This window comes from Corticium candelabrum, chromosome 9 (genome assembly GCF_963422355.1).
Source record: "Corticium candelabrum chromosome 9, ooCorCand1.1, whole genome shotgun sequence".
Taxonomy (NCBI): domain Eukaryota; kingdom Metazoa; phylum Porifera; class Homoscleromorpha; order Homosclerophorida; family Plakinidae; genus Corticium; species Corticium candelabrum.
In genome coordinates this window covers 5701462-5717045 of record NC_085093.1, presented here as the reverse complement: position 1 = coordinate 5717045, position 15584 = coordinate 5701462, and the positions used below count along the sequence as shown (strand labels likewise).

The 15584-nt window shown below is 41.0% G+C and overlaps 1 protein-coding gene and 1 long non-coding RNA gene across 2 annotated transcripts; one reads left to right on the top strand and one right to left on the bottom strand.

Moving 5' to 3' along the window:
• On the bottom strand, window positions 1-10512 carry LOC134184576 (uncharacterized). Its single transcript, XR_009970679.1, has 7 exons — window positions 10476-10512; window positions 10247-10409; window positions 9979-10154; window positions 9084-9178; window positions 8940-9014; window positions 670-773; window positions 1-611 (listed from the first exon to the last, which is right to left on the bottom strand). It is a non-coding gene; the product is annotated as an uncharacterized LOC134184576 (long non-coding RNA).
• A 1600-nt stretch (window positions 10513-12112) lies between these two features.
• Window positions 12113-13698, top strand: LOC134184707 (zinc finger MYM-type protein 1-like). The gene is made up of 2 exons (XM_062652452.1): window positions 12113-12420; window positions 12579-13698. The coding sequence occupies exons 1-2, from the start codon at window positions 12113-12115 to the stop codon at window positions 13696-13698; spliced, it is 1428 nt and encodes a 475-aa protein (XP_062508436.1).
• The last annotated feature ends 1886 nt before the right edge of the window (window positions 13699-15584 follow it).

The window sequence follows — 15584 nt, the reverse complement described above, 5'->3', positions numbered from 1 at the left end:
TTTACATCATATTCAGAATGTAAGCATGTCCTGCATTAAATCTAGTCTCTTTAGAGACGTAGTTATATTACCGTGTCAATTGAATTGAATTGCTTTTGTAATGGACCAGCGTTCATTTCACACAAGAAAAGAAAAATTGGATTAATTAACAGTTTTTAGTCGAAATATAATGTCATTTTAGACGCATGCACATGCATATGCAGCGATATATATCTATAGAGAGCTAAAATTCATGATCACCAGTTATTGCCCAACCAGGCATGTTTATGTCTGGCCTTTGCCGCTTGGATGGAGCGTCTTCATGCCTAAGAAGGGTCATCTTCTTCGCCTGCTCAGGCTGCCTGCGCCCGTATTTTCTATCAAGGGAAGTAAATATCGATGTGGCTTGTTCAGATCGCCGAGGTATTGGCCGTGTTATCATAGCTTTCCCCCCTTCCTTTTCTCCACTTGTTCTTAAGGTCCTTGCTGTACAGAGTCACAATCACTAGTACTGTTGGACTGGCTTTTTTCGAGCTCATTAGCTCCAGTTCTAGCGCTTCCAGGACTTCCTTCTTGTCTTCCTCTGTATAGGTCGTTGATTCTTCCAATGCAGCTTTTCTACGATGAAGTTTCTAAACATTTTATGTTAACAATGCCTCATGCAATTAATCTAAGAGAATATCGACTTACATTGTGCAACCTCTTTCCTCTTCTAGCTTTATCTAAATCTTCCTTGCTGTGGTCTTCTGTATTCTCTCTTTTTCGCTGCAAACTGAAATAGGTTGTTGCAGACTCTACAAACAGCAAATAATAAGATAACAATAAAATTCTTATTTGGTACAGGGCTACAGTATTTTAATTGTGATGGAATGCATGGTCCCATATGCATGTGCACGTTTCTAATATATATATATATATATATATATATTGCCAGCGGTGATCATTTATTGGGTTACAACCAAGAGCAGAATCTGAGAATGAAGCGTCACAATGCATTCTGTGAAGTAGTCTTCAATGCACTCCTAGTGGATGATTCTCGTTGTCGTCGAGAAATGCTATGCAGTAGCACAAGCAATTCAAGACCTGGTGCTATTTTTCACCCGAATTTCGAACATGGTCTTCCGACATATTTTGACTTGACCGTCCGAAACTCTTTACAGTCATCCTACCTTGTGGAAGCAGCCACTTGTCTAGGGGCAGCGGCTGCAGCAGGAGAGATTGAGAACGATCAGAGGCATGATGCGACGGTTTCGAACACTGGAAGTATTTTTCATCCCCTTGGGGTGGAGTCTTTAGGATTATGGACACTGAACAGTTTAAAAGTACTTAAAATTATAGCGCGAACGGCTTCTATTCTGAACAATGCTGGTATCAGTAGATCGGTTTGAAATTTGCATCAGCAACTGTCTGTAAAGCTATGGTAGTACAATGCTAAGATGGTGTTATGTAGAACAGTTTTAGATGGTAGAGTTGATCCCAGTTGGGATCTGTAAGAAGTATAAATATATACATGTCTATAATATATACGCAGCTACAACGTCGGCTGCCGCTTTTCTTGGTAGCTGTCAAGCTTCTCGGGAGCTTTCAACGCGCCTTCTAGTCCAGAACAAGAAGTTGCCTACACATGTGTTAGTTCCAACGTCACCAATGTTTGTCGAATCACCTTGTACGCTGAAATCCATCCCAGGTGAAGAAAACGCCCTTGTCCGTTATAGACAAGTTCTGGCTAGTTACGGCGCGGACGGTCATCCTAATAACTCGTCTGGTGAGTCTCAACATGTATTACAGAGGCAGCTGGATGACGCATTGCTCTCCACCCTTAAAGACACAAGCAGTCTTCGAGACGAGGCACGTCTCAACACAGAGTCGTCAGTTCATGCTGCAGCATGGTTACGGGCCATTCCAAACGTTAAGTTAGGCCTATCCATGGCTCCGCATGAATTTACACTTGCTCTGAAGCTATGGCTTGGAATTCCGATTATTTGTCCTTCACAATCAATACGTTGTTCCCGTGGGCGTGTAATTGATTGCTTTGGCGACCATCTTCTTGGATGTGGTCACGGTTCTTTACGTTCTAAACGCCACGATGCACTGAGGGACATCATATATCACGAATTACTGGTGGATAACGAAGGCGCTCAGCTCGAGCAACGTTGTGGTCCAGACAGCAATAGCCGCCCTGGAGATATCTTTCATCCAGATTTCGCTGATGGACGACCAGGTTATTTCGACGTTTCGATAAGAAACCCCATGCAGCCGGCGTATGTCCCTAAATCCGCCATTTCTGCTGGAGCCGCTGCAATGGCTGGTGAAGAAGAGAAAGACCATCGACACGACAGCGAAGTCAATGCGGCCGGAGGTTACTTCTACCCAATAATAGTGGAGTCTTTTGGTTTGTGGACGTCTTCCAGTCTTGCCACTTTGAAGGTTATCACGTCCAAGACCACAGCAAAGAGCAGAATAAGTTTTAGTAGGGCAGTCAGTAACTTACTGCAACACTTTCAGTTCACTTATTTCAGTTCAACGCACGTATGATTTGCACTAGTTTGCGATTTGACAGAGTTTGACTTTTGGGATTTGCCAACTTTGGCAGGGAACGGGTAGTTGTTATCTGCAATAATACAGTGTGCTTCAAAAGTAACATACCAGTATATTATTGAAATACATTATGACAATAATTGTATATCTAAAGCGAATAATGCTTACATTTATTGCCCAAAATATATCTTTATAATAACAAAAACAGTTTTCATTTCAAATGTGGTGGATTGTCACTTTATGACGTCATAATAGTACGCCATGGCAACATAAATACTTGGCACCTGTAGTATAAACGTGGAAAGAAAATTAATGATCTTAAGTCCAGTTTTCATGCCCATACAGGATGCCTTTGTCTTTAGAAGAGCGAATTTTTTGGGTTAAGGAAGTGTACAGTCATGGTGGAAAATATTCTAAAGAAGTTCAGAATATGGAGAGGAACGACTTCCTGATCGACCTCGTAGTGGCCGTCCTTCAGTTATAAATAACGAAGCACTACAAGATGCCACGAATAAACTTGATAGGAGCCCGCATAAATCTCTGAGACGTCTTTCACAGGAAGTTGGTATGTCGTTAACGTCAACCTACAGAGCAGTTAAGAAGCAGAAGTTCTTCCCTTACAAAGTTAGTGCCGTCCATGAACTCAAGGCACAAGACACCGAAAAGCGAGTAAGCTTCTGTCGTTGGTTTCAACAATTCATCGACATGAATGGAGAAAATATCTTGAATGATACATTCTTTACTGATGAGGCATGGTTTCATTTATCTGGCTATACGAACAGGCAGAATTCGAGAACATGGGCAACTGAAAATCCCCATGAAATATTCGAGAAGCCGCTTCATGACCAAAAGATCGGTGTCTGGTGTGCAGTATCCAGGAGCCGTATCATTGGGCCAATCTTCTTCGACAGCACCGTTAACTCTGATCGGTATATTAAGAACATTTTTGTTCCGTTTTCTGAACAACTTACAGCATCAGAAAAGCAAAGAACATGGTTCCAACAAGATGGCGCCACTGCTCATACTGCACGAGCTACGATGACAGCCGTCCGCAAGGTATTCGGTGAACGCGTAATTTCACGAGATTTATGGCCACCACGCTCACCAGACCTGACGCCACCGGATTTTTACCTTTGGGAAAAATTGTAAGATCTTGTTTATGCTGACAATCCTCGTTCAATCAATGATCTTAAACATAATATCAGACAAATCATTGCCGATATCAGATGTGAGGAACTGCACCGAGTCTTCAGCAGCCTGCGTCGGAGAGTCGAACTCTGTCTCCAAGTGGATGGCTCACATTTCCAGCAACTGTTATGATTAGTTAATGTAGCAAATATTTCTAATTATAAATATTTTTAATTATAAATACTTTCGGTATGTTACTTTTGAAACACCCTGTATATATGTATATGTATATATATATATATATATATATATATATATATATATATATATATATATATATATATATATGTATGTATGTATACCACTAACAAACAGTACTACAATTACGCGAGATGCATGAAAGAACTTGAATGAAAGACATGCAAAGGGTTGAAGACATTAATAGTGTTAGTAGAGCTTAATTGAGCCAAGTTTTTTATTTTTTCAGAGTAGGGTCGTAATTAACATTCAGGAACAGCTATTAATACAACTAAATATACCTAATCATAGAAGTTCTTATGATGTCAGGTTCATATACACGTACCATTTTAAAGCAACAAGTAAAGGAGACTATCGCTATTTAACTACATCCATCTATTGACAGCTACATTGTAGCTAGTTAGGACAACTACTGCAGCATGGCTCATCATGCAGCTAGTCACTGAATGACAAGAAAACCAGAATGTCACACGCAAATTGTGGGAATGTAGTAAAGCACAATTGCTTTGAGGATGTGATTTCACAAATATAGGAAGGCAGGAAATGTTGCTTTTAATTACAGCTTCAGTTAGATCTTCAACTTGATAAATTTCATGTCAACCTTCTGAGAAGCCAATTATGAGTGAGCTTCCAAAAACCCCAACTGGGATATGATGCAAAGTTTTCTATTCTAATCCCAAGAAGACTACATTTTACAGAACTTGTTAATTGAAAATTAAATGCACATAACACATTTTTCACACACGATCGAGTGTCTCGATCATATACACTCTCTCAAATCATGCATGCAGACCAAAATTCTACAGGAAAGAGCTAAAGTTCGTTGAGTAGTTATTCATTCTACATAAAAAGCACCATTTTCTTTACCAGAAATGCTACCTTGCCTATAGTAAGGAGAGAATATCAAGATCCACACATGGGCTGGTTTGTTTCGATATTTACATGCTTGAATCTGATTTTGATTCAGATAAAGATACAGAAACCGACCTATGTGACTCGGCAGATTGGAAACAAGATCACAAAATCTTACATAACAAAAAACATGGCATGATAAATACTTACTGAACCTTAGAGAACCATTTGGGAAAAGTCATAAGGAACTATAGTCTCAGCTACAGACAAGAATTCGAGATGTTGCTGTCATTCAATCGTGACTAACAGCTAAACAGAGAAATGCGAAAACAAGAAAGAAGTTACAAACTGTAGAAAGCTCTGATGTCAACATTCGAAGTGCAAACCTCTGACTAGGCAATGCAATCAATAACCCTTTGAAGGCTGGGCACGCAGTGAGTATCAGCACAGAGGGAGTTGCCATTTGCATAGTGTGGCACGGCTGGCCGATGCTCCACGTTCTGATAAGATAAGTTCAGAGTGGGCATTCATGCAGGGAGCATCTGAGTCGGGCGAAGCCGAAGCCACTAGCGAACAAAACAGAAGGGCAAAGGACATTGAACAGGAGGTGCATGACTTTGCTGATGGCCAGCTAACTACACGAAATCTCACGTTGAGTGAAACGGGGGAAAGTCACATGCCTCAAGCAGAAATGCACCCTTAAGCGTCACAAACGACATAGAGATGTGACCACGAAGAGCAGGACTATGCTGAACTAATAGCCAATGTGTACAGGCATAAAAAATGCTCAAAGGCTTACTGTCTTCGACATGCTAAACGTAAGATGCCGTCTGCCCTATAGCTAGCAGGGGACAATGATCATGGCAGTGAGAACAAACTAAAGTGCCGTTTTAAGTTTCCCAAAGTCTTATCAAGTAGAACACATTTTGAACTACGAGACAAGCAGCCAGAGCTTATTGTGCGGCGAAACGATTCTCGCGCTAATGGGCATAACCATAGGCTCAATTGACAGGCTGGCGGGCTAACGTTGAAATGTAGGTGTGCGTCTATGCAGAAATGGTGTCTAAATATTAAATACATGACCAAATATGCCAGCAAGAATGAAGGCATTTCTGAACCTCTAAAAAGACTTTCAAAGTTATAGTAGAGGACTTGATCGAAGGACAATGATCATCCAAAGAAAGCCGTCCAAAAGCTAATAACAAGGTCTGTAGTAGAGCAAGACTACTCAGCACAGGAAACGTGCCATCACCATACGGGCGAGAAGTTTGCAGTATGCAGTAGAAAGTTTTACGTGTAAACGTCGATGGTCAATGGGAAGTAGATGTGGCACAAGATGATCAGGCCACAATTTCAAGTGCCATGGACTACTATGTAACCAGGCCAAAAAGTAACGAATTTGAAAATCTCTGCTTTGATGTCTTGTAAAACACAACAAAAGGCCGTCATTCGTTATGTTCTGGGCTGCACTTCCAAATGATTTGGAAAAGTATGAAATTTACTGCTCAATATAGGAAGCTGGTAGTTAAAATATAAACCTTATAGATTCTTAGAAAAACCATGGTTGACAGCTTATTTTGGTGGTAGTGCAGTTGCTTCGTCGGAAGAATTGCAGGGCTATTGTTCTGACGACCTGATTCATCGGATTTGTTTGCTCAGGATGTTGAAAGGGCAACAGATCGCGACAAAATAGAAATCGATGGTGACAATCTAGCACCGTGCAATGTGGATGAAAATGGTACATGCAATTAATAGATGGCACAAACTAGAAGACTGAATGGTATTATGTCAGTTGGATGCTGACTTTTCAGAATCTCCAAAGAACGAACAGAGTTCTGATAGTGATACCGATTGGACGGCATCTGCTGTGAATTTTCTGATACGCTCGAAGCCATAACATTTATTGCTCGTAATACATCTGAACACGGTGTAGTTGATCAGAACGTTGACCTGAGCGACTATAATCCTGATTTCTTACTAGGCAATCAGCGAGTTGCATATGACACAGTCAAATGTCATTTCGAAGACCTAAACCAAGGTCTGTCGCCAGATCCACTTTGATGTGTCATATGCGAAACGGCTGGTACGGGTAAGGCGTATCTTATTGGATGCTTCCGTTCTCTACTCAGAGGTGCATGTTGTGTCGCTGCTTCGACAGGGGTAACAGCGTTTAATGTAAATGAAATGGTACAACAGTGCACTCTTTATTAAAACTGCCTCTCAGTTAACTTTACAGCAAGTAATGAATTGCATGGTCCTGCACTACAGAATCTGCAGGAACAGTTAAAGCAATGTCGATATCTAATTATAGGAATGTCAATGATTGGTCGACGTCAGTTAGGCATGATACATCAGAGGTTGTGCCAGGCACGTCCTGACTATGCTACGAAGCCTTTCGGCGGTGTGTCCTTGGTACTGGTCAGAGAATTTGAACAGTTGCCTCCGGTGGGAGACACCCCACTCTATGTCGCAGATTTGAAGGGCATTTTGTCGAATTTAGGTAGAGCCATGTGCACAGAATTTACGGAGTCGGTCGTGCTGACCGAAGTTATGAGGCAGGGCGGCAGGGATGATGCTCAAGTCAGATTCAGAGAAGCCCTTCTGCGACTAAGAAATGCTGCCGTCACTGGAAATGACTGGCAACCTTTATGCCCTGTACCATTGAGTCAGTACTGGTAAATAAAGAGAATTTGACACTGTTTGATGAAACAATCCGATTATTCTCAACAGTGGAAGTGGTGGCTGAATACAACGTCGCTTACCTTTGTCGAGTAGGCAGGCCTATTGATTACATCAAGGCTATACACAACTGCGCCGAGGCCAACAAGAACCGTGAAGATGAAGCTGGGGGTCTTCATCTTAATCATTATTCAATGTGCTCACATTGCATAATTTTTTGTCACAAATGCCATTATCTAATTAATTAAGTTACTTAATTAATGTCATTGCATTAATATGACTTACGATATCTGCATAAATCATACGGCTAAAGTTACTAATAAATTATAAATTCTGTACACAGAATTCTACTAAAGAATACAAGCCAGCTGGATTTGCAAAAACATCTCGTGTTTCAAGGAGTGGAAGTAGTAAAGGTAAAGGCAAAAGTCGATGAAAGCATAAGATGGAAGTCCAATATAATTACTTCTTTTTGTTTGAAGAGAACCACTCGAAACCATTACTACAACTCATGCAAGAGTCTCCTGACCATCCAATTGATACTCTCCAAAAGCAATACGTCAATGTGAAATGGATTACAGCAGAGCATGACCATTAATAAGCTTCTTGCAACTGTAGGACCTGACACCAATTCTGGACTGCCTATCTCACGAAATGAAATACGTACTGATGCAATCGCCTTCTTTAAGTTAAGGAAGGTGATTTCCACTACAACCGAGAATTACGGGTTAGATTTGAGAATGAGCTAACTGTAGATGGCAGAGAACCTAAGCGTAAATTGTTTCGCTGCTTTTGCAGAGTCTGGTTAGTCCAACAGAAAGTGTTCGACTCTTTGAAGGGCGTCCTGGCCGATATCTCATCTCCATGATTCTCCACTACATACTATTGTGGTTTACTTTGTGCGGCATGTGATATCCCTGCTTTCCGGAAAGTAGGGGGTCTCTAAGCCATTCAGCTAGATTGGGATGCAACAAGAGCTTGGAAAATTTTTCTACCTTGGGATCATCTGCTCCAGATACATATTCTCATGGCACATGTCCACTTCGAACTGATGATGAATATCAACAATTAGTGAAAGAAATTGTGAATGCAAAAACTAAACAAGAACAAGAAGCACTAGAAAGTCGATCAGGAGTACGATACACTGAGCTACTTCGTCTTACCATACTATGAACCTATTCAATTTCTGGTAATAGACCCGATGCATAACTTGTTTCTGGGAACTGCCAAGACAATGCTGAAAGATATTTGGCTGAGTGACGAAAACGCATTAATTTCAAAACAAGACTTTGAAAAAATACAACATCGTGTTGATGCAGTTAAACTTCCTTCAACAAGTGGTCGAATCACTGTCGGCTAAAGTTTGTCAATGCCTGTCGCTTGCTATTCTCACAGTAATCACGGTTAATGATATCCAAAAATTCAACGTTTTTTTTAAGAGTTTGCCGAGATATTGCCAGACTGTAAAAAGTTCTTTAACACCGAACATGCATTTGCACTACCACCTTTGCAATTCCATCATAAGTTATGGTCCAACATATTCTTTTTGGTTATTCAGCTTTGGGAGACTCAATGGTATCCTTGGAGCATATAAAAACAAACAACAAATCAGCAGAAATACAAATAATGAAAAATTATCTCTACTCAACTGCAGTACGTGACTCTGACTTTCCACTGGATTTTCGGGCAGAAATGTTGTCATTGTTGCGAGAGCTTCTTGACCAAAGCTGTGCTGATGTTGGATCTAATGCCATTACACAAATAGAGTCATCTTTACTTATCAGTCTATTAGATCTCCAAACATCCTCTGTGCAGAATCCACAAACAGACATATCAATTTGGTCAGAAACAAAACAAAAACTACCTAAGAAGGTCAATATATAATACTTCTGCATTCTCACCCTCAGAACTGCAGTTTATAAAAAAATTGTACACTAAATTGCTAGGTCAATATCACCAAACTGTGTCATCCCCGATGTGTACACAATTATAAAGTCTGTTGAAATAGCAAGAGTAAACATTGGATCAGCAATTTCCCACTCGACCGTTCGAGTTATATCACTGCCAAATGCACTGGGCCAACAGGCGAAGTACAAATGGAAATACAATGGCCAGGCAGAATTGATCATTTCTAGAACACAGCATTTATCGAAATGGACAATGGAAAGAGCATTTAATAGCCAACATTTCATGGTTTCAGCCTCATCCCAATAAAAATAAGTTCGGTTGTGTTGAAATTTGGTGCGCTCACAGTCACGCTATTCTGGTCATTCTACTACGTTCATGCCCGTTCAACGCATAATATCTCTATTTCCACCTGCCAAAGAAACCTTCAATGGGGATACTGTATTTTTTGTTCCACCACATAGTCGTAGATTGGTGTTTTAATTACGTTCATATGCTTTGTTCAAACACATAAACCAGATCATAGGCAATAACATTAATGCTGTGTTAAGAATTAATTAGAATATTGAAAGAGATTATACAATGTAATGAAAACTCATAATGATATACGTATATAAATGAAACATTAAATCTTGTTACCTGTATATCCCGAGGTGTACTCGCAGATAAGCACTTGGACAAATAGTAATCCTCATAGAACTCGATCCATTAAGCCATCAATGCATCACTGCAGTTTCATACTCCACAAAGCATAACGTCTGGGTCTCGTCCCATCAAAAAACCTCACTCTGATCCAGTATCAATACTTTGAATGTCTACAGACAGCAATTGCAAAGTTAGCGCAATTTCTGTGTATGACATGATCTACTATGTACAGCGAGTAGCCGTGCTCGTGTACTTCTAATACCGTTCTTTCAAGTTATACTCATCGCAGTCGACTTGATCAGAGCTGTTGACTTCATCATATTCTTACTTCCTGAGACATTGTCATAACCTACTACAGAGTCTACATAGAGATAACTCTTTATCTATAGTTCCGATCGACCAGATCGTGATCATGAGTAGTCTAGCTGGAACGATAGCAAACCATTATATTGTAGAGGGATGAAATGCTCGTTGAAATTAGCAATTCTCACCAGTTGAAACCGTTTGCCAGTTGGCTATCTAGTTGATAACCCAGCAGACCTTCACACCCAGACTTCCACATCCGGGATGTCTGGTGGTAGCTGCAGCCTAAATTGCAAAACGCCGGTAAGAGTAGTCCAGAGCCGTATATGGCTCTGAAGTAGTTCATAAAACAATATGAAAATGGCAAAACGGATGAGAATTGGGAGTGAAGTTGAGGATATTATTGCTCGAGCTCTACGTACAATAATCTTTAAAATTAAAAGTAAGAAAAACGTGGCCATTTTATTTCTATCATTCCCTTTATACAGTTGTTTCTGACAGCAGTTGCAAGGACAAGGAAAATATTTCAGATGATTTAGGTCAGTTTTAATGTAACTCTAGATTACCGCACTAAACATATCAGTAATTAATAAATAATGTGGTAATTGCAATAGGTCATACTTTGTTTACGAGAAAGAGATAATTTTGGCTTTCTGTATACAAACACTAACAGTGTTGAATGGTACATGCCAAAGAATTTGATCGAGAAGCTATATACAAGCGTACATGTGAATTGATAAGGTGATCTACTAACTGTTATTTCATTTTGTTGCTCTAGGCCAGATAATCTATTTTCATACAGGATAAAATTAAGGAAAAATTTCATTTTGTTAATCAGAAGGATTGTCTTTCAACCAAATGGAATTAATATTTAAACCTACCTATATACTGTGAATGGCATTGCAGCAATGCTGTTGAGAGCTGGGAATGCATGGCCACCATATTACTTTTGTAATAACTTTTCGGATCTGAGTGATGAGAAAGCTGGAAAGTGTGAGAATCCTGGTAGACATAATTTGCATACCGATAGATACTGAATCTGATCCACAGTTGTTTTCTTGCAATTGGTTTGAATGTCAGTGCATGTAGTCCTAATCATTCCTACTTTGACAGAATTTGTGCAAGAAGATAAATATCTCATTGAGCTACTTTTGAAACTAAATCATTTTCCAGAAAGACACCAATAGGTACGTCTACCACACTCTACATACAAACTAAGAAAATTACAGTGGAAAAAATTCTGATCAATCTGAATATGTAAGGGACGGTGGAGCAGATTCGGCAAGTCCGGCAAGTGCCAGACCAATATTCGAAATTTTGACTTCCACCAGAAGCTGAATGCCGACTACTTCCCGTCTGCGTCTAGATAATTAAATACATTATTAATTTATTTTAGAATTTACTCATATTTTGATCTGATCATGTTTTCAGTTGACTGTTCATCTTGTCTGTAAGTTTGAGTAGTATTATCAGAGCATTGCCGGACCTCCAAAAGCAGTGGAAAAGCGAGGTTATACGGGAATCACGTATTAATTACGTCGTGTACGTCTGGCAGTCGTCGGTATGAGTAGTCACCTTCCGGAAAAGTTCCATCCGAAAAAGTCGTTTCTCTTTCCGAAACGTCGGTTTGGGAAGAACGGGGATCATGAGAGATCGTTCAGAGCGGAATGGCGTGAGATGTACCCATGGCTTCACTATGACACTATGCTCGATGCTGCATTTCGTCATGTATGCATGAGTGCTTCTCTGACTGATCGAGGACCGCTGCTGAAAAGTTCGAAGCGTGATCTAGCCTTCAACACCAAAGGCTTCACGTACTGGAAAGATGGGACAACTGCTTTCAAGAAGCACCAACCAAGTGACTGCCATCGGGAAGCAAACCGAAGCACTTCTTCTTCCTAAGCAAGTCTTGGGAAACGTCGGTGAGCTCTTGAGTCAAGAGCATCGAGAAGAGAAAGCAGCTAATAGGAGAATGTTTGTGAGGATCTTACAAAACATCCGATTTCTTGCCAGACAGGGTATGCCATTGAGAGGTGATGTTGATGACGCAGATAGTAACTTCATTCAGCTGTTGCGCCTGCAAAGTATGAACTGCCCGGAAATGAAGACATGGCTGGAGAGGAAAACAGACAAGTACACTTTACATGAAATTCAAAACGAATGCATGCAACTCATGGCTTTTTACATTCTTCGAAATGTAGCTCAGAACATTCGTGATAGTGCCTGTTTTACTATCATGGCGGATGAACGCACTGATGTATCTAAATAGAGCAGTTGGTCATTGTAATCAGATGGGTATCAGAGGATTTGCAGGAGCATGAAAGTTTTATTGGTCTCTATGAAGTGGATAGTATTGATGCCAACTGCCTTGCTCATAGCATCAAGGACGTTCTTTTGCGACTGAACGTGAACATATCTCATTGCCGTGGCCAGTATTATGACGGAGCTTCGAACATGAGAGGAAGCAGAAACTGTGTAGCTACTCAAATCCCTTCGTTAGAAAGACGTGACGTGTACATGCACTGCTTTGGGCATGCTCTCAATCTCGCAGTTGCGGACACCCTCAAGCAATCCCGTGTTTGTCGTGAAGCCCTCGAGACAGCATATGAAATTACAAAACTGACAAAGTATTCTCCTAAGCGAATTGCAGCATTCAACAGGATCAAGGCAGAAATCTCTGATGAGGATGCTATTACCAGCATTCTTGAGAACTATAGTGTATTGAGTCAACTTTGGGAAGAATGTCTAGAAGCAAGGATGAAACCAGACTTGAAAAGAAGAGTGATTGAAGTAAAGACACAACTGGGATCTCACCAACTTCTCTTTGGGCTAAAGCTGTCCGAGAAAATTTTGAGGGTAACTGACAATTTGAGCAGAACACTTCAAAAAACATCGCTCTCAGCCGCTGAGGGCCGAACACTTGCAAAAATGACGCTCGAAACATTAATGAGTATGAGGACTGACAAAGCATTTGTTCTGTTTCTTGAAACAGTTAAGCGTGACTGTGATCGACTGGATACAGACCAACCTACACTTGCGAGGAAGAGAAAAGCAACAAAGCGTTTTGAAGTAGGTGAAGGTGATGAATACCACTCTCCTACTGTTCATGATAGTTTTCGAATGATTATTATGAGGCTCTTAATTTTGTTGTTGCTAGCATCCAAGAACGATTTAACCAGCCAGGATATGCAAATCTACAGTAATCTTGAATCATTACTGTTGAAAGCAGCAAAACAGGAAGACTACTCCTGTGAACTGAAAGAAGTCCTCTCATTCTATAAGGGTGATTTCAATGACAAAGATCTTGCCACACAGCTGGAAATCTTCAGCACCAATTATAGTTCAAAGGACCCTATTTGTAAGAAAACTGTAACTCTTCAGGACATTCTTAGCTTTGTAAGAACACTCTGAGACAGCCAAAGGGAGTGTACTTAACGTACTGAGACTATCACAAATTGTCGACGAGGATACTCAACGAGACGCGAGGGATACACTTGCAGACTACGAAGTGTGACGGACACTAGAGGCTCCAGTCCAGGTAAACACGTGTATTACATACATGAGCCCTTCACCGACCGTCATTTATTACGTGCGCGTACTTTTGGTGGGCGTGGGATCACGTGCTCACCTTATCTCCGCCTCCGGTTAGTACCCGGTTTATATCGGGCCTGTTTCCCGGAACGGATCCTTTCTTCTTATTTTCAAATTATAGCCTAAACGAATCGCTAATAAATTCTCTTTCGAATGAGCTTACTTTCAACCGTCTATGTTCTATCAATCGACAGATATCGCATGTTGTGTTGACGTCACACCTTGGCTCACTTCCGGCCACGTGACTTCTCCATTGAATATCCGTCTTGTTGAGCTTTGTTAGCCAATCAAAATATTTTTAGCCGTTAGACACACCATCTGGGCGTGCCCATACATACGGGTAGAATTTTAGCGGCGCATGCGGCTTAGTAGGAAAATTTACCGACCACGATGTCTGGGCACTGCAGTGGCTTCGAAGGTCCTTGCTTAGCTCCAGACTTAGCATTACGATTTCAATTGGAAACGACGGCCGACGAGGTTTCTGACGAGGCCAAAGTTTTCTTCGCGTCGGAATCGTCATCAGACAAAGACGGGACGTAGAACGAGAAAGATCTTCCCGGAAGCAAACACAGCAACGACACTACTCTGTAAGTATAACGGTTAGATGACAAATATTTCCGTTTCTTTGCGATATGCTGTTCAGTAAACGTTTGGGAAGTGTTTTGGGAAGTTTGGACGTTGACCGTTGGGAAGAATCCAAGTTATGCGCATAGTAAGTGTTTGTCGCCGTTGCTATGGCTACGTTCCCGGATGTTTTATTTGCAAACGCAATATATAGCAATCTGCAAACATTCTTCTAATATTATATGTATTTCTTAGTTTACCAGACAATGCTGCTACGCTCCACGAGGAAGCTCTTCCCGTTCACGTTGACAGTGATGACGACACTCTGTAAGTAGAACAGTTATGTGCGCAATCCGTTCGTTTTGTCGCAATACGCTGTTTATTAGACGGTTTTTTGTAAATTGTTTGCAAGTTAGCTGTTTCTGTTGTGAAGATTTTGAGTTATGCACATAGCAACATACGTATGTCGTGGTGGCTATGGGTAGGTATCCGGATGTGATTTTTGCATACCTAATAAATTGCTGTCATGCAAACATTTTCTAATATCTTTATACATTTCTTAGCCCTCCTTCACCACAACAGCATTCTTTGTTACCTCCTCCATCTCCTCACTCTACTACACCACCTCCAGTTCCACCACCTTCCAGCCCTCTTGTCTTCCGTTGTCGTCATTGTCAACGTCACGTTCTCGTCGTCGTCCTCGTCAGCCTCGTCAGCCTCGTCAGCCACGTCAACGGCTGAGGATAGCCACTCGTCGGCATCAACAACAGTCGCAACAACAGCAATCGTCTGATTTCGAGCCTGAGCCAGCCGAACACCTTGATCGCCGCTCCGAACCACTGAACGTCCAGTTGTCTGAATATCCACATATTGATACATATCAATTAAATCTTCCACCATTTCGGCCATTCAGGCAACCTGGATTCTACCCTCCTCCAACATATCCAACTGACGCCCTTGGAGTCTTCAAACTTTTCTTCACCGATGAATGCTGGAGACCATCAGAATGTATGTGTTTGATGTCTTTGTGTGCGTTTGTTATATAATACATTATAACATTATTTAGAAACAGCAACATCAACGGTGAAGACAGTTGCAAAAGACTTACCGTGGAGGATCAGAAGGGCGCCGAGGGGAGGGGA

What these genes read in the sequence shown, in the direction of transcription:
- LOC134184707 (XM_062652452.1), top strand. Translation starts at nt 12,113, where the DNA reads ATGGGACAACTGCTTTCAAGAAGCACCAACCAAGTGACTGCCATCGGG. An exon ending in CTGGAGAGGAAAACAGACAA is followed by an intron (nt 12,421 to 12,578) that starts GTACACTTTACA and finishes CATTGTAATCAG; the next exon opens with ATGGGTATCAGAGGATTTGC.